The sequence below is a fragment of the Panthera tigris genome, chromosome D2, assembly GCF_018350195.1.
Source record: "Panthera tigris isolate Pti1 chromosome D2, P.tigris_Pti1_mat1.1, whole genome shotgun sequence".
Lineage (NCBI taxonomy): Eukaryota > Metazoa > Chordata > Mammalia > Carnivora > Felidae > Panthera > Panthera tigris.
The window spans coordinates 39,141,353-39,169,183 of record NC_056670.1 but is presented as its reverse complement, the minus strand read 5'-3'; the positions used below and the strand labels follow the sequence as shown (position 1 = coordinate 39,169,183).

Sequence of the window (27,831 nt, the reverse complement as noted above, 5' to 3'; positions counted from 1 at the left end):
ATCCGGCTTTTCTTTGTCTTCATTTTAACAAGACTCTTAGGTGATCTCCGTGTACATTAGAGTTGGAGAAGCATCGTTTTGCACACATCATCCCCTCAATGACTTCTAGAAACAGCCCTGAATGGCAGGCAGGAGACATGATACCCACTGCACTAGTGAGGGGGCCAAAGGTCAGAGCTCTGCTCAGTCACCAAGGTCAAGCACAACGGGAGCCGACTTCGTGACTCAGTCATAAAGCCGCGCCGGTTCGAGAGAAGAGCACACTGTACAGGAACACCCGGCAGCAAACAGTTGGGTGAAGGAGTAAGGTTTGTCCTCGTGCGCCCATCCCCGCCGTGTCCTTGCGGGTTCTACTCTTCTTTAGTTGCAAGAGAACTGTGTCAGAATCCTGTGTTTTCTAGACACCGGGGAATTCTCGTCTGAGTGACAGTCTGTGGCTGGGGTCCCAGGGAGCACGGCTTCCGGGGGCTGAGTCACTATGCGGACCCTGGTCAAGTACTGAAGGTGTTATCTCGAAGTCTGCAGGAGCCCAGCCTTTCGCAGGCCGTGTGCACACCGTGCTGCCGCTGCTGCGTGAAGTCGGACCCAGGCACGGCCTCAGTCTCGAACCCACTACCTACTCTGCACTCACTGCTGATGCCCTCCTACTTCCCAGCCGTATCTCTGACCCTGTCTCCGTTCTTGCTCTCCTGGGTAAACACTGACTCCCCTCCTCCTGGCCGGTCTGCTCCCTGGTCCCTTCTCCTCTGGATCCCCATCCCCACCTTCCTACTCCAGGGCAGACTTGGTGCCTTGAGCAGCCACCCAGGGCAGAGCCCCCCTCCGGGCTTTTGCTGACCTCATACTTACGTAACAAAGTAATGAATTAAATTATATTTCGGGGCGCCTGGGTGGCTCAGTAGGTTGAGTGTCCAACTTCAGCTCAGGTCATGATCTCACACTCCATGAGTTCGAGCCCCGCACCGGGCTCTGTGCTGACAGCTCGGAGCCTGGAGCCTGTTTCGGATTCTGTGTCTCCCTCTCTCTCTAACCCTCCCCCCATTCATGCTCTGTCTCTCTCCGTCTCAAAAATAAATACAAACATTAAAAATAAAATAAAATAAAATAAAATAAAATAAAATAAAATAAAATAAAATAAAATAAAATAAAATTAGATTTCATCCTCTCTGGCCCTTCTCCTCTTCATTCACCAAATTAGGCTGAAAGACTATCAGTAGGAAAGCAGCTACCAATGTTAAATACCAAAATCATTCCCCGGAGGACAGCAAAATCACTAACACAAAGGACAGAATGAATTTCTCTGGTGGTCTGCAAACCTCTTAAGAGCACCAGAACTAGAGGAGCTCCCCGCCGACCACCTTTACCCCCATATACATGGAGAATGCTGATTTTTCATGTTCCGTGTTCCATTTGGCACCAATAATTTAAATTCAACCATCATGACAGTGAATAATTTTATTGTTAGGTTTATCAGAAAGACTTGTATTACAGGCAATTTCTGATAGGTAATTTTATTAGAGCCAGAGATGATCATTTCTTCTAGAAAAACAAACCTCTGAGGTTAGAATGGAAGACAATGAAAAACATAGATTTCACTTTATAATTTACTTTTATCAAGCCACCCAGAGCACTTCAATTCCTTTATATGAGTATTACTTTAATGGCGTATAACAGGTCATTAATGGAGAACACACAAGCCCGAAGCCTTTATATCCTGAATCTTTCAGTCAATCAACTTTTCTTAGAATTTTGAAGATGTGAAAATAAAAACCACTGTAAATAACAGCACTCACATGCCAGGTACATTTGTAAGGAGGGGCAGCAGTCAACAGTAAGCCTCATATTCTCCAGGTTTCAGCTGAAGTAACTCTCACTGGTTTCTTGGATTTTTATCAATCCTGTTTGGGGGCTGTTTTGCCTTATTGGGCCTAAACGGAGCACAATAGTAAAATACATTAATGATCTCTACTGAGAACATGGCATGAGTGGGTTTCTAACTCTCTAGGGACATGAGTAGAGCCATAACACATCCCATGACACAGGTGAGTGCCCCTAGTTATCCCTGAGCTGGGCAATTTCATACAATCACTTTGTCTCTGAGGCCGAAGTCTGTGGTTGGATCTTCCTAGCAGCTTCCAGAACAGAAACCAGGTTTACTTTGTCTCCAAATTCTTTTTCTCGGTGCTCAAGAAGAAGGCCCTGAAAAGAAACAAGAGGAAACATCAGTCCTCACTGTGAGTCACTCGTTCATGACACAGACAATGAGCGGCAGCTTGGGCGGCAGGGACTAGAGATCCAAATCAGGCCTGGCTCTGTTCTTGAAGGGTTCCATTTTGGGGGCGAAGACAGACCAGGGAAGGCTACCTCACAATGGCTGGACTGTACAAGCAGCACAGTCAGGAGTGAAGGAGGGAGTCAGCAGTGATTAAACAGAGGGGGTGACCAGGGAAGGCTCTACAGATAGAAGTGAAGTAAACAAACATGCCGGGAAAAGAGAGTTTCCACAGGATGAGCTTCCAGAGAAACAAAAAGCCTCAAGGTGTGGAGGTGGAGCTCTGAGGTCAGGCTTTGGCAGGGGTTGAATGAGCATCTGAAAAGGGAGACAGACCCTCTTTTCAGTTTTCCTAAGAAACCAGAGGCCGCTCCTGATACTGTGAAGCAAAATGCTCTGAGACAGAGGATATACCAAGGTACCCTAAAGTGGTAAAAAACATAAAACAGCGTGTTTGAGATCAGTATCGAGAAATCCTTCTTAACAAGTTCTTTGACCCATGACATCAGGGAACTCAACCCAAACAATAAATAAATAAACAAACAAATATGTTTGCTGTACCATTATTCATACAGACTTTTTTATTTTATTAAAGTATTTTTTTTTAACGTTTATTTATTTTTGAGAGAAAGAGAGCATGAGGGGGAGAGGGACAGAGAGAGAGGGAGACACAGAGTTGGAAGCAGGCTCCGGGCTCCGAGCTGTCAGCACAGAGCCTGACGTGAGGCTCAAACTCACAAACCGTGAGATCATGACCTGGGCTGAAGTCGGACGCTCAACCAACTGAGCCACTCAGGCGCCCTGGTACAGACTTTTTAAAAAAACAGAAAGTTCCACCACACTGTGGTGACCACAGGGAAACAGATTGGGAAGCTCTATTTACATGTTTAATAAAGTGGTATATGCAGACACTACAAATACTAAGAATATGTGATGACGTGGAAAATGTTCATGATACACCATTAAATGAAAAAAAGAGTACCTCGTTTAGTAAGACACCATTTTCTAAACTAAACAGAATAAAAGGCTTCTCAGCTCAGCTCTGTGCTGTTCTAATGGGTTGTGCATGGTGGCTGAGCTGACAGAATGGCTCTCCTCACCTTCTGTGGGGTTTTCAAATTTGCTATGTTGAAAACACATTACTTCTTTAAAGTAAGTGTGCTTTAAAGATTATTATTCCAAAGGAAATCCCCACTGAGTGGCTGCTGGCTCAGTGGGACCGCAAAAACTCTGCCCTCAAGAAACACAGAGGTAGGGGCGCCCGGGTGGCTTAGTCAGTTAAGTGTCTGACTCTTGATCTCAGCTCAGGTCTTGATCTCAGGGTCGTGAGTTCAAGCCCCGCACTGGGCTCCGCGCTGGGCGTGAAGCCTACTTGAACAAAAAAGAAAAAGAAGGAAGAAGAAAGAAACACGGAGGCAAGTCCTGAAGCTCCGCCCGCCCAGGCCACCTTCCACCAGGAAGGAAGAAGGCAGGGCCTCGGGAAGCACCAACAAAGTCAAACAACACACCTAGCAACACAGGGAATGTGCCGGCCAGGCTTGGGGAGTCTGTGAGCACCAGATGAGTCACTGACAGGCAAGAGAAGGCTTCCAGGTGACCTAAGCCCTGCCCTGGAGGCTGAGGGAAGGTAGCGCCAGAGCTGGAAGAAGCTGAGCGACTGAGCCTCTCAGCAAGTGGCCTGAGTGCAAGGGCATCTGGAAGGGGTCTTTGGAGCCACCTCTGAAGAGAGGCTATGGGCAGGGGACCAGTGGGGTCTCTGGAGCAGGACGTATCTGAGTTCCCGAGTTCCATTTCCATTGTACCACTAAGCAGCTGTGTAGCTCTCGGCTGAGTTATTTCAGATCATTCATATTTCACTTCCTTACGTGTAGATGGGAATAAAAATACCTAACATCCCAGATTGCTTGTGAGGAAGATATGAGATCATGTACACGAGGACCCAGAACTAGGAGGCACTTGCTGGCAGCCATGATCACTAAGACACTTTAATATATTTACCAGAAAGGAAGCAAATAGGTTCATGTTAAGTCAGACATCAACCCATGCTAGATTCTAATACAGACAAGCAATAGCAGTTACCAAGGTTTAAAAGAAAGAGATTAGAAGTAAAGCTTAAAAATGAAGGATTTCTATTCCCACTAGCTTTTATTCCTCCCGTATTGAGAAAAATAAGAAATTATTAAAAAAACATTTTTTTAATGTTTATTTTGCGGGGGGGGGGGGGGGGAGCGCGTGCAACTGGGAGAGGGACAGAGAGAGGAGACACAGAATCTGAAGCAGGCTCCAGGCTCAGAGCCTGATGCAGGGCTCGAACTCACCAACTGTGAGGTCATGACCTGAGCCAAAGTCGGAAGTTCGACTGACTGAGCCACCCAGGTGCCCAGAAATTATTTCTTATTTTTCTTTAAATTTATTTATGTATTTGAGAGACACAAAGAGACAAAGAGGGAGAGAGAGACTCTCAAGCAGGCTCCACACCATCAGGGGAGACCCTGGCACGGGGCTCAAACTCTCAAACTGTGAGATCATGACCTGAGCTGAAACCAAGAGTTGGAGGCTAAACCAAATGAGCCACCCAGGTGCCCTGAAGGGTACGCAATTATTAATGTTAGTAGGGAGATTCACCAACGCAAACAATGCCATCTTTTTACAGACGAGGCCAAGTGTTAATGTCATGCCCAAAGTTGGCAGAGACAGGACTTGAGGTCGGGCCACCAGTCAGGGCCCTGAAGCTGCACGCACCTCACCCCACCCCTGCTCTGCATCTGGCAGGCACCTGCTGGCACTGCCTTCCAGCACAGGGGGTCACCAGAGCTCGAGGCTGCCCGTAGTCTCTGCGGAGCACCCAACCACCTGCCTCCTGGGCGCACAGGGTCCCCGTGCTGCCTCTGGATCCCCGGAGCCAGGGCCCAGAGCAGCCTGTCTGCAGAGAAGCCTGTTACGTCTCCGGGGCGGCACCCCACAGGGAAAAGTGCTGTCGCCTCCCACATTTTGCTACTCCCCCTAATTAGGCCGGTTTCTATTCCTTCTCTTCTCTTACTTTTCTCTATTGTCCATCCCCGATGGCCTGGGAAAACTGCAAGCGAATACATTCTTGACAGAATAAAAACTCTGCTTCTGTTCAAGTGCAGACGATAGAACTTGACATCAGAAAAGCCGGGTGCAGGCCCTGGCAGTGCTGATGAGCTGTGCTCCTGCGGGTGCTCACCCGCCCCTCTCAGGCCAAGTTACTTGCCTGCGAAAGTTCCGGACCATCTCAGGAAATCACTGTGATGAGTGAGGAGATTCGAGGGTGAGGTGACTCAAGAACAGATGGGTGACAAATGCTAATTCCCCTCCCTTTCCCCTCCCATGCTCCCTGGTTTTCTGGACGGAAAACCACAAGATTCCAAGTACAGGAAGTCACCACCCCCATCAGGGTCTGGTTCCCACAGACACAGACACCCACAGATCCACACGTGAACACGAGGAATTTACCTGCTTTCCTGGCCCCACCACAAAAACTCCTCCAAGGATGAAGCCTTCGCCCTCCAGGTTTCCAGAGAAGCCTCCGTTCCAGGCCCGGAAGAAGTTGTACCAGACACCCAGACGGACAAATCCCATGAACACCATCTTCCGCTTTTGGGGACCGTAGAACTTTTTCTGCAAGAGCGAGAAAGACAGAGCCCCTGTGAGCAGCCCGTATGCCTGCCGCCCCCCAGGAGAAAAGCTTCCCGACAGGACGTTCTCAAAGGCGCAAAGTCTGCTGCTTCACGTCCCCTCCCCGGCCCTAACACACATGCGGCTCCTGCCCGGCTGCCCAGGGAAAGACAACCCTGCCAGGGCCAGCTTCCAGCTGTGGGGTGCACCCACGCTCGACAAACTCGAGCCCGCTCTGACTCTGACCCCTTGCTAGACATGTGGAGGGCTCTTGTGTCCATAGGGTGGGAACAGTCCGACATCCTGCATGGGTGAGAGCAGAGAGGGGGGGAAACACGGCTGCAGCGAATTAAGGGGCTCGTGCCGGCCCTCACCTGCATGGTGCGAGAGCCCAGCGGGGCTGTGGCGATCTCCTAGGCTTCCATGCCCAGGTCACAATTCAGGAAGGGCTCAAGTATCACCCGAGAGGACACCTGTCAAGTGTCCCATCATGCTCTGCCCAGAGGGCTGGGCGAGCCTCTCTGAGTTCAGGGCGGCCGGAAGGGAGGCCAGCCTCCAACTCCAGGCCAGACATACCCTGGGCCGATGAACTCCCCACACCTGAGCACAAGGCCCACCAGTCCGTGTCCACAGACCCACAGCACACGGACCTTTTCGTCCAGGAAGATTTCTCCTTTGAAGTAAGGCTGGAAGTCCTTCACTTCAGTCCTGATCTGCTCCTTCACCACTGCGTACAGGGGGACTCCCAGCTCATCCAACTTGGGCTTCAGGGAGGACAGGTCCGCAGCCTCCTGCAGAAGACAGGGAACGTCAGGGGCACAAATTCGGGTGGCTCTGCAGCCAACCGACACCCACTTCCCTACAGGCCCAGAGTGTGGCTGGCACTGAATGCAGAAGAACAAAAGTAACAATGCCCAAAACAATTGCGGCCTGTGTAGCCCAGCGTAAGCCTGTCCCAGCTGGGCACGAGGCCTCCGTTGTAGGGTGTTAGGTCCCCTCCTCAGCCCAGGCTTCTGGTTTTCTCCACGGTGGGAAGGAGAGGAAAGCTTCTGTTACAGGCGTCCTAACCATGGCCTGGGGAGCAGCCGATAGCTAAGAGATTGCACCCAGACACGGTCCTCCGCTTGTAGCAGCAACGATGCTTCTCCCCCACCTCATCTCCCAGCCCCTCCCCTGCACTAGACCAAACTAGCGCAGGGGCCTGACAGAAACTCCCCTCCGTCCGGGGGAACAGCTGTCTCCGTACCGTCGCTCAACGGGCTCCCCCGACTGCAACACCCTTCCTTTCTCTCCTGCTCCAATCACCACCCCCAGAAAGCCGTCCCTGCACTGAAAGTTCTCCCTGGCTAGTGGAGCCTGGACTAGAGCCCCAGCTCTCTGTGGGTACCCAATCTCTCGTGCTTGTGGACTTCTTCAGAACTGAGTCTGTGTATATACCAAGTTGGCCACTGTCACTCAAGTTCCTCACTGTGTCTCATAGTTAGAAACTACATCTTCCGTTTCTTGTAGCCCTCCGTGCCCGGCACATGGCTGAAGACGTGGAAGGTACTAGGAACCAGGTGGAAAGATCTGACAGGGAAGGTGGATAGTGGGAGAACACAGCTGAACTGGTAAGTACAGACATCCTGATTCTCACGAATTACATGCTGGATGAAGAAAGGAAACCACGTGCATCATGGAAAATCTTCACTGTTAACAACAAATCCTTCCCATTTGGTGTCAGAATTAAAGAACTAGCAGCCCACTTGCCTCCAATACAAATGCGGTGCCGTATGGTGGCAACTACCTTTAATCTTTTGTTTTCTAGAACACACACACACACACACACACACACACACACACACACACACAGACACAAAGATAGCTAATGAAGCAGAATTCACCATGATTTATCAAGAGCTTCAGTGAGTATTTTCTGCAAACCTTGCCCTACAGTAGAGAGGACTACAGGTCTGCTGTGGTCAAAGACCACCTGTGTGTGAGACGCAAGGGTTTACTCCTTCTTCCTGGGCCCTTTACTCCGGCGTGTCACTGCATGGAGCCAGGATGTGGAAACTCAGTCACACACCTTCCACACCTCCGCTCTGGGCCACTCAAAAGAACCCAGGCTGCCACCCACCACATGTTTTCCACAAAGTGCTCTGCCAGGCGGAGACTGGGGGACAGGCAACCAGGTGCTAATTAGGGAGGGCACTGGCTCTTGGCATCTTTTGGGTTTAACTTGCCTTGGGAAATCAAGTCACAACAGGTCTCTATGTTGGTATCTGAAGGCGTCACAGATTTTGAACCAAAAGCCCTGACTTTGGGTTTCACTTCCCATGGTAGGAGGAATAATACCCTCTCAGGATGTCCACATCCTAATCTCAGGAAGCTGTAAATCTGTTTTGTGACATGGCCAGGGGGGTTAGGGCAGCAGATGGTTGCTAACCAGCTGATCTTAAAGGAGACGATCTCGTGTTTTCTGGGTGGCCCCAACCAGTCCTTAAACGTGTTAGAGGAAAGCAGAGATCAGTGCCACGGTGTCGCAATGCGAGAAAGCCTGGTTGAGTCATCACTGGCTATAAAACGGAGGAAGGGGCCGGGAGCCAAGGAATGTAGATGGCCACTAGAAGCTGGAAAAGGAAAGGAAATGACTTCTCCCCTAGAGCCTCCAGAAGGAATGCAGCCCTGCTGACACCTTCATTTTGGCCCAAGGAGACCAATTTCAGAATTCTGACCTCTAGAACGGTGAGCTAATAGATTTGTGTTGTTTAAAGCTACCAAGTCCGTGATAATTTGTTACAGCAGCAACAGGAAATGGACATGCCTCGCGCAGCAGCGTGGCTTTGTCACAACCTCTGTCCCTCACTTTCTTCCTCTGGGAAACAAGCTGTATTTTCCAGGGATCCCTGGAGGACACACTGAAGTGCCCCGAATGGGAGGAGATTCTCTGTCAGCCCAGCCACACAAGCAGGACAGAGATCGCAAGGCTGAAAGGAAAGCCTCAGGCTCGGGGAGAACAACTGGATGGAGGATGGCGATGTGGACAGGGCCACGGCCACCACGTGAGAAGCGATGCTGTCTCATTCCCAGTTCTCCCCCAGGCAGGGCCGGCCTCAGAACCTGGGTCTTCTATCACTGTGTGACCAGGACAGGTCACCAAAGCACTCTGGCCCTTGGTTTACCTACCTGTGAAGTGACAAAGCTGGGCCCTACCTCCCCACATCAAGCTTCCTCACTTACTGAGCGGGTTGACGATGGCCTCCCTGTGAAGGGCCAACCTGGAGACCACCCGCTCCGTGAGACCCAAATTTCACCAAACTCAGGCCAACTGCACCCACACCGTCGGCATCACCGAAATCCCGCTGGGCTCCCCATCCAGTGCCACGAGCACACGGTGAGGCGGCAGAGGAGCCATGGCTCTCAGCTGTCCACCGGGCACTCCACGTGGGCTTCCCAAGGAGAGGGGGTGGGTGGGTCCCTTCTAAAGGTGCGACCTTGTGCTTCCCACCCCTCCATGTACGTCTGCACCGCAGGTGAGGGCTGACCGTGCCCGTACCAGTGACAGTCCAGACGCCGCATTTCAATAAGCAAGTTCTGCGCTGAGCATTGGGAATACACAGCTGGACCCGGTCCCCATCCCTGATTAAATGAGAAGATGGCCCCGGACACAGATTGTCCATAAAGGCTTGAGGGAGACAAAAGACACTCAAGTGTGTTTGCCAACCCCAAGATATGGTGAATTTTCAAATGAACACAAACAGGGAATAAGTCAAAAGAAATACCTAGAGCAAATAACAGTGCTGATTGAAGGTCAGAGTGGGCCTACTGGCCCTTGGTCCTGTCTGGGAATGTGCTGGTCCCGCTGGCTAGGGTGCTTTTCTCCGCACAGGGCCTCCGTGTACTCACCTCTCGACAGAGGAAGCAGCCTGGCCTGCGTACAGCCATAATCACCGCTCCGTTCTTTTCCCAGAGCTCCTTTGCTTTGAAAGTCCTTGGTTCTGAGGAGAAGAAAAGGCGCTTCAGCACCATCTCCTCCCAGCCCGGCCCCAACCAGAGGCCAGCTCATAAATGGTACCAGCCCAGCAGATGACTTGGAAATACCAAACAGGAAATGGAGGAAATGCTCACCCTTCAGAGGAAAATTAATACAGTGTAAGGGTCCTACTATACCCCCAAAAGGGCCCTCCCTCATAAGAATCTGTTTGCACACTTGAACATTCCAGACCGGAACATTTCTGGAAAACTGGCAAATTTCTTTGCTGGTATCAGTAGACGCTGTCATGATCCTTTAGGACAGACACATGACCAAAACCTGAAAGAAATCTTGCACTTTGATCGAAAAAAACCCTAACTCTTAAAAAAAAAAAAAAAAAAAAAAAGTATTCAAAGGGATTAAGTCAACAGAAATTTCTACAAAAAAAAAATTTTTTTTTTTTTTTTTTAACGAAAAAACTGTTTGACCTAAATATGTTAACTGCAGTATTATTCACAGGACAGGGCAGAAGATGAACGATTCCAACGAGGAAACGCCCCAGGGCAGTACGGTTCTGCGGCTCTGGCTGGTCCGTGGTCAGACAGGGCCCGCATCTGGCCGTGTGGCCTCAGGCACGCACCAGCTCCTCCCGAAACCCCGTCTCCTTATAAGTGTGGACACCTAGCGGCTCCACGGAGGCTGCAGGGGCATCAGAAGGTGGGTAGAAAAGTGCCCACCGTGGTGTCTGCTGACACAGCGTTAGTGAGGGCTCAGCGAGCAGGAGCCCCTGTTGCAGGGGCTCCGAGAAACCTCAGAGGAAACCACGTGCCTCTGGGATGCTATGTGAGGAAAAGGAGCGGGTGGGTCTGCAGTCAAGTGAGACTGGGAGGCCTCGAGTTGAACGCAGCAAACGGGTGTCCCTCTGCAGGGCTTCTCAGCCTTCCTCCGAGGCGATCCCTGTGGTAAGCTTACATTCACAGCTCCTGCCTCCCCGCGACAAGCTTCCTCACTTGCTGAGCGGGTTGACGATGGCCTCCCTGTGAAGGGCCAACCTGGAGACCACCCGCTCCGTGAGACCCAAATTTCACCAAACTCAGGCCAACTGCACCCACACCGTCGGCATCACCGAAATCCCGCTGGGCTCCCCATCCAGTGCCACGAGCACACGGTGAGGCGGCAGAGGAGCCATGGCTCTCAGCTGTCCACCGGGCACTCCACGTGGGCTTCCCAAGGAGAGGGGGTGGGTGGGTCCCTTCTAAAGGTGCGACCTTGTGCTTCCCACCCCTCCATGTACGTCTGCACTGCAGGTGAGGGCTGACCGTGCCCGTACCAGTGACAGTCCAGACGCCGCATTTCAATAAGCAAGTCCTGTGCTGAGCATCAGAACAAGGAACTGCATACACAGTGTTTTTCAAATGTGTTTGACCCAGGAACTCCTTTTGTGAAGCTCCAAGAGACTACAAGAGAAAGCGAAAAACACTCTTGATAAGAAAAAGCTAAAATGTAAAATATCATGTCCAACAAGATCACAACGGCATACTGTGTACACAGGGGAAGGGATGTGCAAAAGTAAAAATGATTACTGTGTGGGGGCAATGGGATTATCGGTAAATTTTAAAATGCTTTAAAATGCTTTAGATTTTTCCTAATGTTGTTATAGTGCCTTTTCAATTAAAACAAACAAACAAACAAAAAAAAGCGAGAGAGAGCCAGGGCCCTTTTATGAGAAAAAAATGAGGAAGACAGCATCCCAGCACCTTGGAAAAGTACTGAGGCCAGTGGGGTCAGGGCTCACCCTTCTCCAGCGTTTTCAGGTCTATGTCCTCCAGATACTCCAGCGTCGCTCTCCGGGATTTGGGCAGAAACACGTCCGTGTTGGCCAGGAACAGTGCCAAGGCAGCCGCCCCCAGGGCCCCGGCGCCAATGGACCACATCCCCATGGTGAAGAAGCTCGGATCCTGGAGGAAAGACATTTCTGGAGATTGAGAGGAAGGAGATGTTACTGCTCTCACATCGAGAGAGAGCTGGAACCTGCCTTCCGGACAAGCCTCCCCCGGGCAGCCAACCAGGAGGCCTGAAGCAGGGGGAGGGGTGCGGCCGTGTCTGAGTCGGGACCAGACCAGGGCCGCGGAGCACCTGTTGGCGCAAGAGGTTGGGGATACAAGGGACACACGGAGGTCCCTGCCGCAGGGAGCTGGCTGGTGGGTCAGGCACGAGAACAGAGATACGACAGCCCTCTAAGATGCCTCTCTGGCTGTTCCTTCTCCCAGGCCCAAGGCTGCAGCCTCCCGACTGTGTGGAGTGTCCGTGCTGGGTCCCCTGGCGGCAGCCTCCTTCCTCATTCCCCTCTGTGTCGGTGCCTGCTTTTCCCTCACAGTCTGGGAATCTGGGCTCCTATCTCCCTGGGGAGGGGCAGCCTTCTCTTCCTTGATCAAAGGATACTCAGTACACCAATCACACTGTTTTGTTATCTTATCCTTCTTCCCCTTTGGTGTGTGACTCCCTCAGAAACAGAGACCATACTATTCCTCCAGCCGCCAGACAGTGCCCAGCAGGGCCTCACTCCTGGTAGACAGGCGATCTCAGTACATTTCTCTCAACGGCAAACAGCTTTATATTTCCTCCATTAAACAGATAAAACAGGCTCACGGTGAAAATAAAACAGAAATCAAAAAAGAATACATAAAACCATAGTCGGCAGCAAAGTAAATATCCTCTGAATATCTACCAGCTATGAAACGACACAGTTTAACGGAGAGGGCCACTACTGACCACCAGTGTCCAGCCTGACGTTCTCCACCCTGTGAACAGAGCTACCCGGATGTCTGCTGAAAGAAGGGGAGTGGACCGAGAGAGCGGGCGTCGTGTAAGAAAGGGCATGGCGCCGGGTGTCTGCTTCAGGGGGGCTGCCAAAAGATGTCTGCGTGGGGCACGGGGCTCTGCAACTGAAATGGGAGTTCCGCTCGGGTCCCGTAGAACCCAGCCTTGTTCCCAGCTCAGTCCCGGGTGCCTCCCTACAGCTTCCTCCAGTTGGGGAGCCCTGTGCTTCTGTGCGGGAGCCCCTGGAAGCAGCACACCCCTTGGGTAGCAGATACCCCAGCTGGCCTCCCTTCTCCTGACAACTGCTTAAAACACCTGTTCCCAAGGTCCTCCTGCCAACCCAGGGTCTTCTACTGGGGCCTTCCTCCCAAAGTGCCCCCATGATGTGTGCCAAGATCACCGGGTATAGACCGGTGGTGTGCGTGCGGCCCACCTAACCGAAGACTTGCGTCTCCCCTACAGTGCTTGGCTGGGGAGGAGATTTCTCCAAAGGACTGAGCGGAGTCCCAGAAATCCACATGCCACCGCCCAGGGGCAGGCTCTGAGGGGTCCACTGCCATGAGGTGGGGTTGGGAGTCCTTTGGTGGTGATGACTGGGAAGACAGGGTAGGCCAGGCTTGTGTTAGGCCAATGTGAAAAGTTCAGATTTGAGTTAAGAAACAAAAGGGAACTTCCAGGCAGGGGGTGGGGGTGGAGGGTGGCGAGGAGGAATGACCAAATGAAAACAGCATTTCCAAAAGAGGAATTTGGAAGGGGGAAAAGAAGGGGAGGCTGGTGTGTGTGTGCTGGGGGAGGGGGGCTGCTGAGGCACCTCTCTCACGAGGGACAGGAGCCCAGAGAGAGGAGTTTCTTCCCGCTTCACCACTCACTGTGGCCCCCTGGCTGGCAGCACTGGCATCACACTGCAATGCAGACCTCACCCCTTAGTTCAGAACTAAGGAGTCATCAAGCGCATTTTCATCAGACCAGGCAGTGTTCACATGCACACGAAAGTTTGAGGAGCACTGTCTCAGAGCAAAGAATTCATGGTTTTGCACTTGGTTGGCAGGAAGCCACGGAATAAAGAACGGTGACAAGGGCAGGCCGGCTTGGGAGAGCTGCGCCCTCCGGTCTCTCAGCTCACTGTGGGGGACAGAGGGGCTCACCGGTGAGCACAAGTCCACGCCTCTGCCTGGAATGTCCTCCCTCATCTGTTCTGCCCCTCAGGACTTGGACGCCTCCTCAAGAAGGCTTCCTGGATGCTCTGCCTACCCTGGCTGCCACCCGCAAGAGATGCTCGGTCCCCCTCACCTCGCCTCTGTGACACTTCCGATGTGCTCCACCCAAGATGTGGACCTATGTACTTTTGACTCTGTCCCTCAGCTTGTGTCTGAAATGCCACGCCCAGCACGGTGCCTGCTTGGTACACAGCGGGCTCTCCATAATTGTGCGCTCGGATGAACTCAACGGAACCGAATGATGACGACAGCGACTTATGGAAACCCCAAGTTCTTGGACCAAGCAGGAAAGAACCTTCCACAGGCTGGCTTCCAATTCTTTTATGAAGCAAAGTTACACATTACTCGATTATAATCCGCAGAACAATTGGGGGAATTCACGGAACCACCACAGCTCTCGCCTGCCTGCTGTAAACAGGAGACTCCCCAGAGCCTGGAACGATTTCTGCACCTTGACGTGCGTCCCAAACATCCCTGGATTTCTGACATATGTGGATGACTCAGGAGCATATGGCATGGTTTCTGATCACAGATCTGAAACCAGTTCTGAACAGTTCACAACCACCAGCTTACATCCCCCCTTCAAGGGACTCGCTTCAACTCTTGAAACACTTCAGTGCACTGCAGGAAGTCCAGGGATCCTTACATTCAGCTCTACCTCCCCCCAACACACCCCTGCTGCTCTTAGAGGCCAACAGGCTCCATCTTCCCACCCACAGCCAGTTAGCCTGTTTGCTTGCGACTGCAAGGGAACAGGACTCAATGAGACTCAACACCTATTTCCAAACATTTATTCAACACCGACCTGTTTGATAAATGGCAATTTGGGAGGACACACAACTAAAAGATACCCAGTCCTCGAGGACACACAGGCCTAGCACACAGATAACAGAAATTCAAGCGGCAAGGTGAGGCAGTTTGGGCAAGGTGTGAACATGAAGCGATGGGGAATGAAAGCCAGCTCCATCCGATCTGGGAAGCCAGAGAAGCACCCAGAAGGAAGTGGCTTTGGAGCTGGCGTAGGACTCGGGGAGGGGGGGGTGGGCAGGATGGAAGGGCTGGGCCCCGTCTGGGCTGAGTAAGCCTGGGAGAGACCAGGCAGGCTAGTGGTGGATATCAGCGCTCAAGGCACACCAAGAAGGCAAACTTCCATGAACCAAAGGCCCCCGACCCCCCTACCTCCAGTTCAAGAGCTGGAATACAAGATGTGGGATTCAAAACCCCCAGGAGTATGGTTTACCCCCCCACCCCCACCTCAGGCCCCCAACCAGGAAGTCTGAGCAGAGAACCGTCCCTTTGAGGAGCATGGACCTCACTCTCAGGCCTTCCAGCACTAAGATGTGAGAGCAGCAGTAACTCCAGAGGGGAGTCGGGCCTCTCCATGAACATCCGCCCCCAGTGGGCCTCTGGCAGCAGGCTCTTCTGCGAGGGAGGGGGGGGGAGGGGGGGTTGTGCTGGAGGAAAGGGTGAAAACTGGCTCCTGGAAACACCTAGGGAATGTGCAGGCCCAGCCCCTCGGCCAAGCCCCCTGAGCTACAAAGCAATCCCCATCCCGGCACGTCTTGGAGCAGGTAGCACTCCAACTCTCTGCTGCGCGAGACTGACTGGGAATCCTGAACCACAGCGATTCCCACGACAAAAAGAGGGGAGGGGGCGGGGGACCTTACTCTCCCAACAGAACAAAGCATTTTCACATGGGCCTCTAAGGCCAGTGCGAGAGATGGGAAAGCCCGTAAACCAGCCTTTATTTAGTGTCACTTGACACTCGTGGCCTAATTCCACTCACTCAATAGTCTTATGATGCAGACATTACCCTGTTTTATGGCTGACAACACTGAATTCAGAGAAGCTCAGGACACTCCGCAGTGTCACAGAGCCGGCAGGCAGCAGTACTGGGACCTGGACCCAGACCGCTGGGTCTCTCGAGCTGCATACGCTGCCTCCCCACACATTCATCTGTGGGTTTCTGAGGGTCAAGGGGCAGGATCCCCTTTGTCTTAAAGAGCATTAAAAAAGATGGACTTTTTTGTTTCAGTCCTCAAATACAGCCAAACCATTAAAGGAAATTTACCACATGACAGATGTCCCTTCTCTGTCCTCCCCGTCCTATCCCCATCCATTAAGGGAAAGGTCAGTTTCCCTAAGAGGTAATAGCAAGGTTGTTTACAGAAGCCAGCCCCAACCTGCCCCGGCTTCAGTACTCCGCTCCCACTGCGGGACTTATCTCGTCCAGTCCTCTCCCAAAGAAGAAGGTGAAGAGTGATAAGCCCACAGACAAACAACAGCTGTGGCAGCCCAGAGCAGCAGCTCTGGTGAGGGAAAGAGCACGGCGGTCAGGGGACAAGACCCAGCTGGGCTCCCGAGGCCAAACTGGGGCCATCCCTCCCTCGGCCCCATTTTCCTTATTCCAAAATGAGGTGGGGGGTGGTTTGCCAAGGTGGGTGCTGAGGCTCCTTAAAGCACTCCAGTGCCATCATGTGGGTCTATCAAAAACAGCTCACTTTGGAGTCTGCACATATCTTGGGTCTGTATCGGAACTCTATCCCCTGCTCCCCCATTTCAGCTTCCAGAGTGTTTCTTCCCTGCAGCCCAGGACTCCACAAGCCACTCCCTGCCCATGGCCCCTTCTCCCCAGCCTCCGTAGTGCAAACCTGGGAGCGGGGCACTCACCATCTGCAGCTTGCACACTCCAGGCTCCTGCCGACAAAGAGGCTGACCCAGCAGGAGCAGGCGGGAATCAGGCTGTAGGGGAGGGCCGGAGGCGGGGCCCTGGAGTCCCGCCTATGGCCCCAAGCTCGCTCACTCACACGACAGGCAGGACCAGGCCACCCAGAAACCCTGGGGCTCCTTCAGCTGTTAATACTCAATCTCCAGAAAACATCATGGAGAGCTGCCAAGGCCCCCAGCCCTTCAAATAGCTGAACAAACTTTGAGTCACTTGCAGTCATGCAGACCGTAACATTTACAAAGTGCCAGCAGACCCTCCCTGCTATCCGGTGCAGACTAAGGAGGTGAAGCCCTCAACGCGGCCCATGCCTCACACTAAATGAAATCCAAGGGAGACGTCCCCTTTTCCACTCGCCCCGTTCTTCACCCTACACCCAGGCGGTCAGCCGGCACCACTGAGGCCCCTCACTAGCTATCTGTCCTCTAGGCCTCCTAGACTTCCCTTCTTGTTCCTCTGCATAGGTGACTCCTCCCACCCCCACCTGTTCCCGGGCGACCTCACCTACTCCCAGCGCTTCACCCCCACCCCTTGTTATTGACTTCAAAGTTCCTATTGCTGTTCCCGACTTAAAGTTTGCACTTGGGGGTTCCGTAGGTCATCTCTGTTATACCACGTCCAAAACTGACATCCACTACAGTCCGTTTTTCTTCTGGAGTTCCCTAGCTCAGTGAATGACGGGCACCCAGCCGACTGCTCAAGCCAGAAGCTGAGAGCCACACTCATTCTCCCTTGTCACCCGCATCTAATCTGGCCTGTGCAACGTGTCTGACGCTCATCCTCTCCTCAGCCTCTCTGTGCTCAGGACCCTGTTACCCTGTGCTGGCCTCCCTCAGTAACCACAGCACAGAACAGGCTTGGCTTGAGCTAGGTCCCCTACCGCTTCCTCTCCATGCTGCAACCAGAGTGACTGTAAAACACTTTGACCCGCTCGCATCCCTGCCTTGCTTCTGGGCTCTCACAACTCCTCGGCACAGCTGACAGGACCCTTCACAGCTTAGCTGCGGTCCACCATGCTGACCACTCCCTGTGCAAGAACGAAAACATGTCTTGTTAGGCCTCCAAACTGTGGCTCGTGTTGTTTCCTTTGCCCAGAATGACCCTCCCCTGCCCCATGCCAACTATGTAAAGGCCCAGCACAAACAACACTCTGTCCCAAAGCGTCTTCCTGAATGCCCCAACAATCAACTGTTCCCTCACCTCTGACTATATAGCATGCATGCTCGTGGAGACATATACAGACCTTTGCACACTGCACAAGCAAACGGACTTAGTGTATTTTAGCTGTTGGTATGTCTGTTTACACAATATGCTGGAGCAATCCGAGGGCAGGGCTGTTGTCTCATTCACTCCCACATCCCCGACATTTAACACAATTCCTGGTAATCAGTAGGTATTCAATGTCTAACGAAATTATCTGAACGCTATTTATTAAACTCCATGTTGGAACTGATTTGGAGTCACCCAATTTCAGCTCCGTACCAGAAAGTAATTTTGGACAGGGCTGGCTTGACCTTAAATAAAACACTCAAGCCTGGGGTTTAGGTGATCTTAGGTTGGGTCATAGCTCTGCCGCTCAACGGCAAGGCGATCTGACGTAAGCTATAAAGACTCTGTGTACAGACAGAGGAAGGAACTAGCAAATCTATGAGGTTGCCCCAGTTCAGATGTCCGAAGACTCTAAAGTAACCGCACAGTTGCAACTCCAGAGCTCTGATGTCCAGAAAGCCATGGAGGCACCTGCTGCTACCGCTCTCCTGCTGGGTGTGCACATTCTCACTCTCTGCTTCCCCAGGCCTAATTCCTGCCTGTTCAAGGAGCCGCCTCTGGGCAGGAACTGATAAAGTCTTCATAAAACAAAGTATCAGCATTGGGTGGGATAATTCATGCCTGAAACAAGTAGAGACAACATATTCTATATGGAGAGGGTACACCTGCCCAGCCCAGCCCCGCCCAGGGAATCCTTCCTCCCCAGAATGGTTCAGCCCCTCCTTCACTGAGCAAATGAGGAAACTAAGGCCCAGAGAAGAGGCTAGCTAGTCCGAGGTCACATGGGGGAGGGCTAGTCAGTGGCTGTGCTGGGTCTGGGTCTTCCAACTCCCAATCCATGATTATTTATCCTCCATTGGACACCCCTGCAAAGCTGGAACAGTGGAGTGTGGGGAGGGGGGTCAGGGTTCAGGAAGGCAGGGGAGCGGTAAGGTTCCTGAATCTGCTTGCTGGCCTGAAGAAGGCTGAAAGCAAAATTGCAACTGAACAGGGCCCGGGAAATCTGTGGCTAGAGAGTATACCTATCCTTCCCAGGCCCAGGGCTTTGCAAGCAGCTTATAATCCAAAGCCAAATGTTTCTGTAAGGGTCACATGGCTCATTCTCAGCTGAGTGGCCACTGTGCACCTCTCCTCCCCACAGTAACAAGGTCCTGTCAATTCTGGATGATACAGGCACAGGCTTGAAAATACCAGTTTAGCAGCCTGGTGACATGGGTACCGCAGGGCCCCATGAGCAGTAGGGGATGCGCTCCCACCCACCCTTGTCATCAAGGACCACGGACCTAGCCACCTACAGTGAGCTCTCGCCTACCTGCCTCAGTCTCCAACTTCCCGCTGGGCTCCTCGGGGTGACTGTCCGCCCAGCTGTGGCCCAGGCGTCCTCGCAGGTGCCAGAGTCAGGAAGTTCTGAATAGATGCTGAAAGCAGAAGAAGAGGATAAAATCAGTTACTGGGAAACTTTGAGACAAAGACAAATCCTCTAATCAGTGACTGAAGCTACAGAGGTGCCCCCAAACGTGTGGCCATTCTGCCCCTTGCTTGCACGGCCTCCTAACTGGGCTCAGGACACCAGCTCTATCAAGTCATATGGGGGTGGCTGGGAGGGCAAGGACGATACCACAAAAGACCCTGGGCTTTTGGACAAAAATCCTGGGTTTTCATTCTTTGAGAGGTCACCTTGTCCCTCAGCATCTCTTTCCTAAAAACAAGGGAACTTTTAAAGAGTTATCAAGAAGAATACACACACACACATACACATATCTACACAATAAAGTACTGCAGAATTTAAGGTATTATCTTTCTCTTCTTTGCAAGGCTCAGATTCACTTGGGTCTGAGGGCAGATCATTTGAAGAACACAAAACACTGAAGGACTTCTCCGGCTGTGCTCCCCCAGCTGTGTCAGTACAGACCTGCCTCCGGGGCAAAGTTCTAGGTCTGGAGGGAAACCTGGTGTGTCTTAGGCCCCTTTGGCCTAACTGCCCACTCTACAGTGCTGTGCCCCTCCTGCAGCCTGTCTGCACTAACAGCACCAGAGAAGGCAAAGGGCACTGTCCATGTGTTACTGTCCTGTGCCAGAGGCCACTGAAATCAGAGATGAGGCTGGGTCCCTCAGCCTCTGGACAGTTATTGCCACACAAGCCTCAGCAGAGCGAGACCTGGAGTGTCTCAGCTCAACATTTCACAATGAGACAAGAACTTAGCTTGCAGTTTCAAGACCCAGAATTCTAATCCTAACCAAATTTTCCGAGAACCAATTAAGGGACACAAGCTGATAAGACAATTGTCAGAAATGTCTTCTGTACCCCTAGGGAACAATGCATAAGATCTCAATGAAAGGGCATACCCTTAAACAGGCAGGGGATATGGGAAGAGCCACACCAAGAGGAACTGAAATCTAAATCAAATTCCTACAGGTTGGAGAACCTGAACAAGGCATTGTTTTCGCAACAATAAAACGGGAATGATTCCAGAATTACCTTCTACAGGGTTGTAAGAATCCAAAGATTAAATGTCCGGATGGCGCTTTGTAAGCTACCTTACAAAGAGTGACGTACATATGATGTATAACTCTTACTCATTTCTTGATTAGTCAACCATTGCCCCAAAAATGCTGTTTGTACATGAATGAAATGGAGGGCTTCCGATGACTGGGTATGTTCCAAGGAGTCAGGGTTTGCACTCTACATCCCCATTCTCAGGCTCCAGGACTGGGCTGGAGCAGAAGCATGCAAACTAGCATCCAAGCTGGCTCCTGGACAATGCTTTTCAAAATAAATCCTAAGCGATTCTTTTCTTTTTTTTTTTTTTTTTTTTAAATCATCTGCCAAGCTCAAAGGAAAATAGATGAAAATAAACAAAACTGAAGTCTAGGTAATTGAGCTGCAGGAACATCATTCATAAGGAAAAAAGGCCCAGAGTCCGCTGGGTCCGAACCCAATCCAGCTTCTGGACTCCCGGGGGGTGGTCCCTCCCCAGAGCCCTTGTCAGGCTGGACCTTAACCATCTTTTCTCCATCTCCTTCACCTCTCCACCCCTGCAACAATCTCGAGACTGTCAGATCGGTGCCTTGTTGGTCTTTTCATTCCTAGACTTCAGCACAGGGATCTTAAATGTACACTTCGGACTCTTCCCAACTCTGTCAGGAGTGTGTAACCTTTAGGGGAAGGAGAGAGCAGGTGTCTCTGAGATTCCGAAGAAAACCGTGGCCCCATAAAACACACGACCCTATGAAAGCACACACCCTAAGGCAAGGGCAGAGCCGGGGTCGCTCACCTGCAGCTGTTCCGCCCCCTACCCCCGGACAGCCCCCAGGTCCGCCCCCCGCGGGGCAAGAGCGCCAGGGCAGAGTCCTTTTTTTCAGGTCTCTGTCCCAACAATTCAGGCGGGTCGGTGTCATCAGCCTTACTCCAAGCCAGGGGCTGGGAAGGGGGTGGGGGAGTCTGCCAGTCAGACCAGCGCCAGTCCTGGCCCCGGGTCTTCGGACCTCCAACACGCGGTTTTTCCGCTGACCGCTGCAAACCGGGCCGGGCGGGAACAGCATCCGTCGCGGGAGCGGGTGGGGGTGGGGGCTGCCTCGGCCCGGCAGGTGCGGCCGCGCTCGGGCGGCTCGGCGGGAGCTTCCCGCGGACTCTGGGGCCGCCCAAGGGGCAGGCCTAATACAGCCGGTGTCTGATCCACCCGCGCGCCGCCGACCGAGCCTCGCTTCCCCGGCCCTGCCTCAGTTTCCTCACCTGCGCCGTGGCGGGGCCTGCCCCCGCGGATGTCACGTGCGCGCGTGCAGCTCGCACCACATTCCCCCGCCCACCTGCTCCCAGGCCCGACGCCTGGAGGCCGGCGGGCCAAGCCCTCCCCCGCCCAGGCGAACGAGCGTTGGCCCCCGCGCCTGCGCTCCTCGGCGCCTGCACCACCTCCCTCTCCCACGTGACCAGCCCTGCTCCTCTGGGAGGAGCACGGGCTCCGCCTCTCCTACGGAGCCCCGCCCCCTGTGGGCGGAGCCCCGGCAATGCTGTCGTCCCATCTCTTAAGGCTCTGGCGCTGCCCCCCCGCCCTCCTGCGCGAAGCTCACCTTTGACCCTGTGCGGCTTTCAGGCCGCTCCTTCTCGGTCCCTTGTTCTCACCGCTCTAGCCTAGTTCAATTCTTCGCGAGTGGTGACCCTTGACGCCCGACTCGTTAGGGGCACTGCCTGGAGCAAAGGGAGGCTCTGGACTGCCTTAGTTGGATCTGAAAGCACCTGCCCTGTAGCCGAGGACCGAGGACACCTTTCAGCTCAGCGAGTTTTTGAGCAGTTTTTTAGATGAACTTTTTGTTTTCCTTTTGGTATAGGGTTGAGCAATCTCTACGATTTACAGTGAGTGTCCCTTCAAGCTTTAGGACAAATTCAGCACTGCTAGCCTCTGACCCCGCGGGGCACACATTCTCTTTCACCTCACAATCCCAGCCATTGGACAGAGGATAGCGAGGGGTGGAGTGTGGCCTGCGCACTGGCTCCTGGGATGTTGCCCGGCTGCTCACGGAGTCTGAGTCACATGGTCTAGTTGGGCCCCCGCTTACTCATCCATTCATTCACTCATTCTTTTACTCATATATTGTGTCCACGCTGTTTTATGAAAGTGTGGTTGGGAGAACACCTTTTCAGAGACAGGAAGAACTGACTCACAATACACTTAAAATATCACTGGGACAAAGGGGTGATGGATCACAGGGCAGTGTGCAATGGAGCCGCAAAGCAGGGCTGCCACGCCCACCTGTCAGAGGTGGCCATCTGCCTGCAGTAACCACCCCAGGTCACCTGGGAACCATCTATCAGGGTACAAAGTCCAAAGGCTTTCCTGATTTACCTCCCTGACCTCGCACTCAGTCTCCAGGTTCTTTGTAAACTTATGGACCTATAGAGTCTATTCAAGAGGTCTCTCCTTAACCAGACTGTGAGTTCTTTTACTCAACCATGGGACCCAGAGTCTGGCCCAGGGCTGGCACCAAGACATGCCTGGGAAGCATTTTGAAAAAGAGGATGTTTCTAGATTGGGGGTGAGAAGGATCAGTTTGCGTGATCATGCAGGCTTCTTGCAGGAGTAGGCAGGTATTTGATCTGATTTGAAGGCCCAGAAATACTTGGTATAATTTGTTACAATATGGGTAGAGTCATAAGAAGGCAGTTTACCCCCCACCCCACCCCACCCCACCCCCGCCCCAGAGGAACTTTCTCACTCCTGCCTCATTCCTCCTTACCCTATGGGGAGGGGAGGAGAAGGAGGCTCATTTTCTCCATCCTGAAATTGGAAATTGGATGTTTGATTAACAGGAAGGCTGCAAGGAAGAAGGGCCACTTAAACAAAACAGGAAGCCATTTCCTTTGGGTATGGGTCCCCAGAGACTGGCCATTAATGACAGAACCATTCAGGGGTCAGGGGTCACAGAATCCTGAGGTGGGAGGCTCCCTGAGGTCTCAGCTGAGATATAGTTACCAAATGCAAAAAACCATGATTGTATTTACACTTCTGTAACATTCCAAAGCTCTGAACTTCAAAAGTCGGGCTAGATCTGATAGCTAATTAACACACTCCTCACACTCCCAATTTGTCCAAGAAAGCACAGGCTGAACTCATTAAAAAGCAGTCATCAGGCCAGAAGACTAAGCTATGGGCAAGTAGGCACAGGAAAGAAAAACTTATAAAGCTCAAGGATTAAAAACAAAAACATGAATCTGCCAAGTTTTAAGGAGAAAAGTAACTCTAGCTTTGTAAAGACCATGAAATAACCTAGATTTTGAATTGAAGGAGGTAGAAATTAAGGTTGACTAGGAGCTTTGTGATAACTTCTGTAACTTATGTATGTTATCCTCTTGACAGGGGCTAGGAAAGTGTTTTCTCCTTCCTGATCTCATAGGCCAGGCAGAAAACATTGCTAGCAGGAGGCAGATGTGGATAAAGACTTGGGATTCTTACAGCATCACAACTGCTTCTACATTCAGCTAGTTTCATCTGTTCTCTCAGCAGCGATCCATGCTTGCGGTATGACACAATTTTTAAAGTTGATTGGTCCTGCAGTGTGTCTGGGCTCAGTGAGAACGGTTTGCGAAGCAGGTAGCATTAAAGTGAAAATAAAGCAAAAATGGGTGCTTGACTTCATTGACTTTCTCAGGCCTAAATTCCCATTCTGTGAATACGTGAAAGTCTGATCAAGATCTGGAAATGTATGAACCACGTAAATGTGCACGTATCAGCTACAAATATCTTTTTACTTGCCAATATCCCTGAATTCCACTCTTCCTCATTTCGAAAAAGTATCTAAAGATGCCCTACTTCCCCAGTGTGCTGCACAGCAAAGCCTTTAGGATCTTCTACATGAAGTCCTCAAGAGACACAACCAATGGTTTAACAGGTGAATTGGTGACTGACTAGGGGCTGAATGGTGGGATCATTCCATTCCCAGGTTGGGGAAGTAAGACTGCCTCACACATCATCATTCGGTCTATCCTTTGACATTTAATGAGACTTCATTTGGCTAGGCAACTTTAGTTTGCAAGAAACAGAAAACTCAGGGGTGCCTGGGTGGCTCAATCGGTTAAGCATCTGATTTCGGCTCAGGTCATGATCTCACGGTTCGTGAGTTCGAGCCCCATGTTGGGCTCTGTGCTGACAGCTTGGAGCCTGGAGCTTGCTTCACGTTCTGTGTCTCCCTCTCTCTCTGTCCCTACCCGGCTCTCTCTCTCTCTGTCTCCCCCCACTCAAAAGTAAATAAACATTAAAAAAAAAAAAAAAGAAAATCCAACTCAAACTGACTTGAGGTGATCTTGGGTTCCATAATGACACCAATGATCCAGGTTCTTTTGCTTCTCTGCTTTATTATCCATGTGTTGGCTTCATGTTAAAGCTGGTTCCTCTTGTGGTCATAGGATGCCCACAAGATCCAGTACAGAGAGAGGGCAGTTAGACCCAGGAGTGAACAAAGCCCAGAGCCTCAATCTGGTTGGCCAATCACTGTGGCCAGGGTACTCCTGCACTCTGATTGGTCTAAGTCTGGGTTAGTTTCTATCTCGTAAATGATTGTGGGCACACTTAACAGGGAAAATAGAAGTGAAATAAAGGTATTAAGGTGTTCCTAAGACAGCATCATATACAAAGTCTTACTCTTCTCTATCATTTTTGGACTCAGAATCACTGATGTTTGCGTTTGTCCCACAATATTATCATTTGGCTGTTAGGAACACTGGTGATGGGACGTTTCTAAAAGAGTGCTCCACTATTGTCTTCTGCTCAAAGTCGGCAAGAAGTTTTGATTAATAGATGTTTGACATCTTAATGATAGTCTTTCAAAACACATGAATTGATGACACCACCTCTCATTGCTTTGGAATTTATCTATTTCAAAAGATTTGGCAAATTTTCCATTGCGTTACAATCCTTTTGCAATGGATTGCGTATCTTGGTAGCAAAACATAATAGATTTTTACTTGTGTGTGTGTGGGTGGGGGGTGGGGACAGCTTTCTTTCTCAGTTTTATAAACCTCTTCATTGTTGCTTTGCAAGAAAATCGGAAATGAAGTCGTTTCTCTGATGACAAATTTCCTTTACTAATATCGAATTTATGTTCTACTGCTGTTCGTATGAATTTCTGCATTCACAATAACTTTTTCATTTCAGTGCCAAATCATAATGTAATCTTTTAGAAGATTTTTATACAGCAATTAAATTCAACTCATGGGGCATAAACAATGTGCATTTGTAACTGAATGCAACTTTGCTAATACAGAAGTCAAATTTTGTAAGGAAACATAAGTGTCTGAGAGCAGTTATGAAAGATAGAAAGAACAATGAGGCAAAATTTGCCTTACCAAATATCAAAATATACCATAAAGTCACTGTAATTCAAATTAATATGGTTTTGTCTAAAAACTCTTCTTTATCTATAGTTATAGCCAATTTCTCAATCCTGGTATGAATTTCCTTCTCCCTTTTTTTGCTGGAATTTAAAAATTGGTAGAACCAGATAGTAACAATGGGATTTAGGGTAGGGAGACCGAGATTTCTCGCATGGGCAGCCAATCAAGTTCACATGATTGAGTCCCAACAAAGAGTCTGAACACCAACGCCGGGGGGAGCTGCTTCCGTTGCCAATACTCTGCGTATATTGTCACCCATCACCCAGTAACACTGTTCATGACTCCACAGTGGGCATCTGGAAGGTCCGAGTCTGATACTTCCTTAAACTCTGCCCTCTGAATCTCTTTCTTAGGCTAATTTTACTGTGTATCCTTTCCCGGTTAAAGACTATAACCATGAACGTAAAAGCTTCCAATGAGTTCTGTGAGTTCCTCTAGTGAATTACCAAACCCAAGTGTGGTCTCAGGGGCTCTGAACTTGCAGTTGGTGTCAGAAGTCAAGGTCACTTGTGGATTGTGCTCTCTCAAACTCACCGTCCTTGATAGGTTTGGGGGCATCTGGGTTATGCTGGCATGGTAAAACCAGTCAAGAACTTTTCTACTGATTCTGTTTATTAAATTATATTTTTCTGAAACATTGCTCATTTCAACTAAGTGTTTTTTAAGTTTATTTATGTTGAGAGAGAGAGAGAGAGAGCGAGAAAGAGTGAGAGCAGGGGAGGGGCAGAGAAAGAGGGAGAACCTCAAGCAGGCTCCACCATGTCAGCACAGAGCCCACATGGGGCTCGAACTCACAAACCCGTAAGATCATGACCTGAGCCAAAATCAGGAGTCGGACGTTCAACCGACTGAGTCACCCAGGCACCCCATCAACTAAGTTGTTTTTTTAAATTTTTTAAATGTTTATTCATTTTTGAGAGGCAGAGCATGAGGGAAGGGCATGAGAGAGGGAGACACAGGATCTGAAGCAGGCTCCAGGCTCCGAGCTGTCAGCACAGAGCCCGATGCGGGCGGGGCTCAAACCCACAAACCATGAGATCATGACCTGAGTCGAAGTCAGACATTTAACTGACTGAGCCACCCAGGGGCCCCAACTAAATTTTAAGATATGCTTATTTAAAGTTTTCCCTAATAATTTTCTGAAAACTCTGCCTTGTATAGTTACATCCTGTTTCTCAATCCTGGTATCAGTTTTCTTATCACTTTTTTTGTCTTGAATTAAAAAATTATTTTCAGCTTTAGTAAAACACAAATTTTTATCAAGCTATTTTGGAGGTAAACTGAGTTTTAAGTGTTCAATTTGAAGAGTTGTGACAAACATATACAGTCATGTACCATCAGCACCTCAGTCATCATAAAGAACATTTCTATCTCCCCCTATAGTTCTCTTATGTCCCTTGGTAGCCAATCCCCTTCCCCAGATCCACTTATCCGCTTTCTACACTTCAGTTTTGCTTTTTGCAGAATCTCATATAAATGGAATCAGGCAGTATGTAGTATTTTGCATGTGGGTTCTTTCACTTAGAAAAATGTTGCTGAGATTCAGCTATGTTGCAGTGTGCCTCAGTACGTTGTTCTTTTTTGTCACTAAGAAGTATTCCGTTGCACAGATAGGCCAACATTTATTTATCTCTTCACCAGTTGATGGATATATTTGGGTTGTTTCAAGGGTTTTTGGCAGTTGTGAATAAAGCTGTTGTGAACATTTGTGTACAACCTTTGCTTGGACGTATGCTGTCATTTCTCTTAGATTGATATGTAGGAATGGTCAAATGCTAAATGTATGCTCGACTTTATAAGACACTCTCAAACCGTGTTCCAAAGTGGCTCTACGATTCTCATTCCCGCCAGAAACATGTAAGAGTTCCGTCTGCTTCACACCCTCCCCAATATTTGGTATTGTCAGTTGTCTGTGGTTTCCTCCACTGACAGCACACTTGACTTTAGACTCTTAAAGCCACTCTCAGTGCTTTAGTGCATAGGGTCCAGTCTCTATGAACATCCTGCAGGAATCCAGAGACTGAGAGAACTTAGAGCCTCCATCATGTT

General features: G+C 50.6%; 1 protein-coding gene across 4 annotated transcripts; it reads right to left on the bottom strand.

Moving 5' to 3' along the window:
* Positions 1 to 1,437: 1,437 nt before the first annotated feature.
* On the bottom strand, positions 1,438 to 21,759 carry PRXL2A (peroxiredoxin like 2A). Of its 4 annotated transcripts, XM_042960927.1 has the most exons (7): positions 21,631 to 21,759; positions 19,210 to 19,315; positions 11,662 to 11,841; positions 9,800 to 9,891; positions 6,562 to 6,702; positions 5,750 to 5,914; positions 1,438 to 2,199 (listed from the first exon to the last, which is right to left on the bottom strand). In XM_042960927.1, the coding sequence occupies exons 3-7, from the start codon at positions 11,837 to 11,839 to the stop codon at positions 2,086 to 2,088; spliced, it is 690 nt and encodes a 229-aa protein (XP_042816861.1). In that variant the 5' UTR covers positions 11,840 to 11,841; positions 19,210 to 19,315; positions 21,631 to 21,759; the 3' UTR covers positions 1,438 to 2,085. The 4 variants fall into 4 exon arrangements, with proteins under 4 accessions (XP_042816861.1, XP_007095665.1, XP_007095662.1 ...); XM_007095603.2 differs by lacking the exon at positions 21,631 to 21,759 and having other exon boundaries at positions 11,662 to 11,824; XM_007095600.3 differs by lacking the exons at positions 19,210 to 19,315; positions 21,631 to 21,759 and adding an exon at positions 16,574 to 16,652.
* Between the last annotated feature and the right edge of the window lie 6,072 nt (positions 21,760 to 27,831).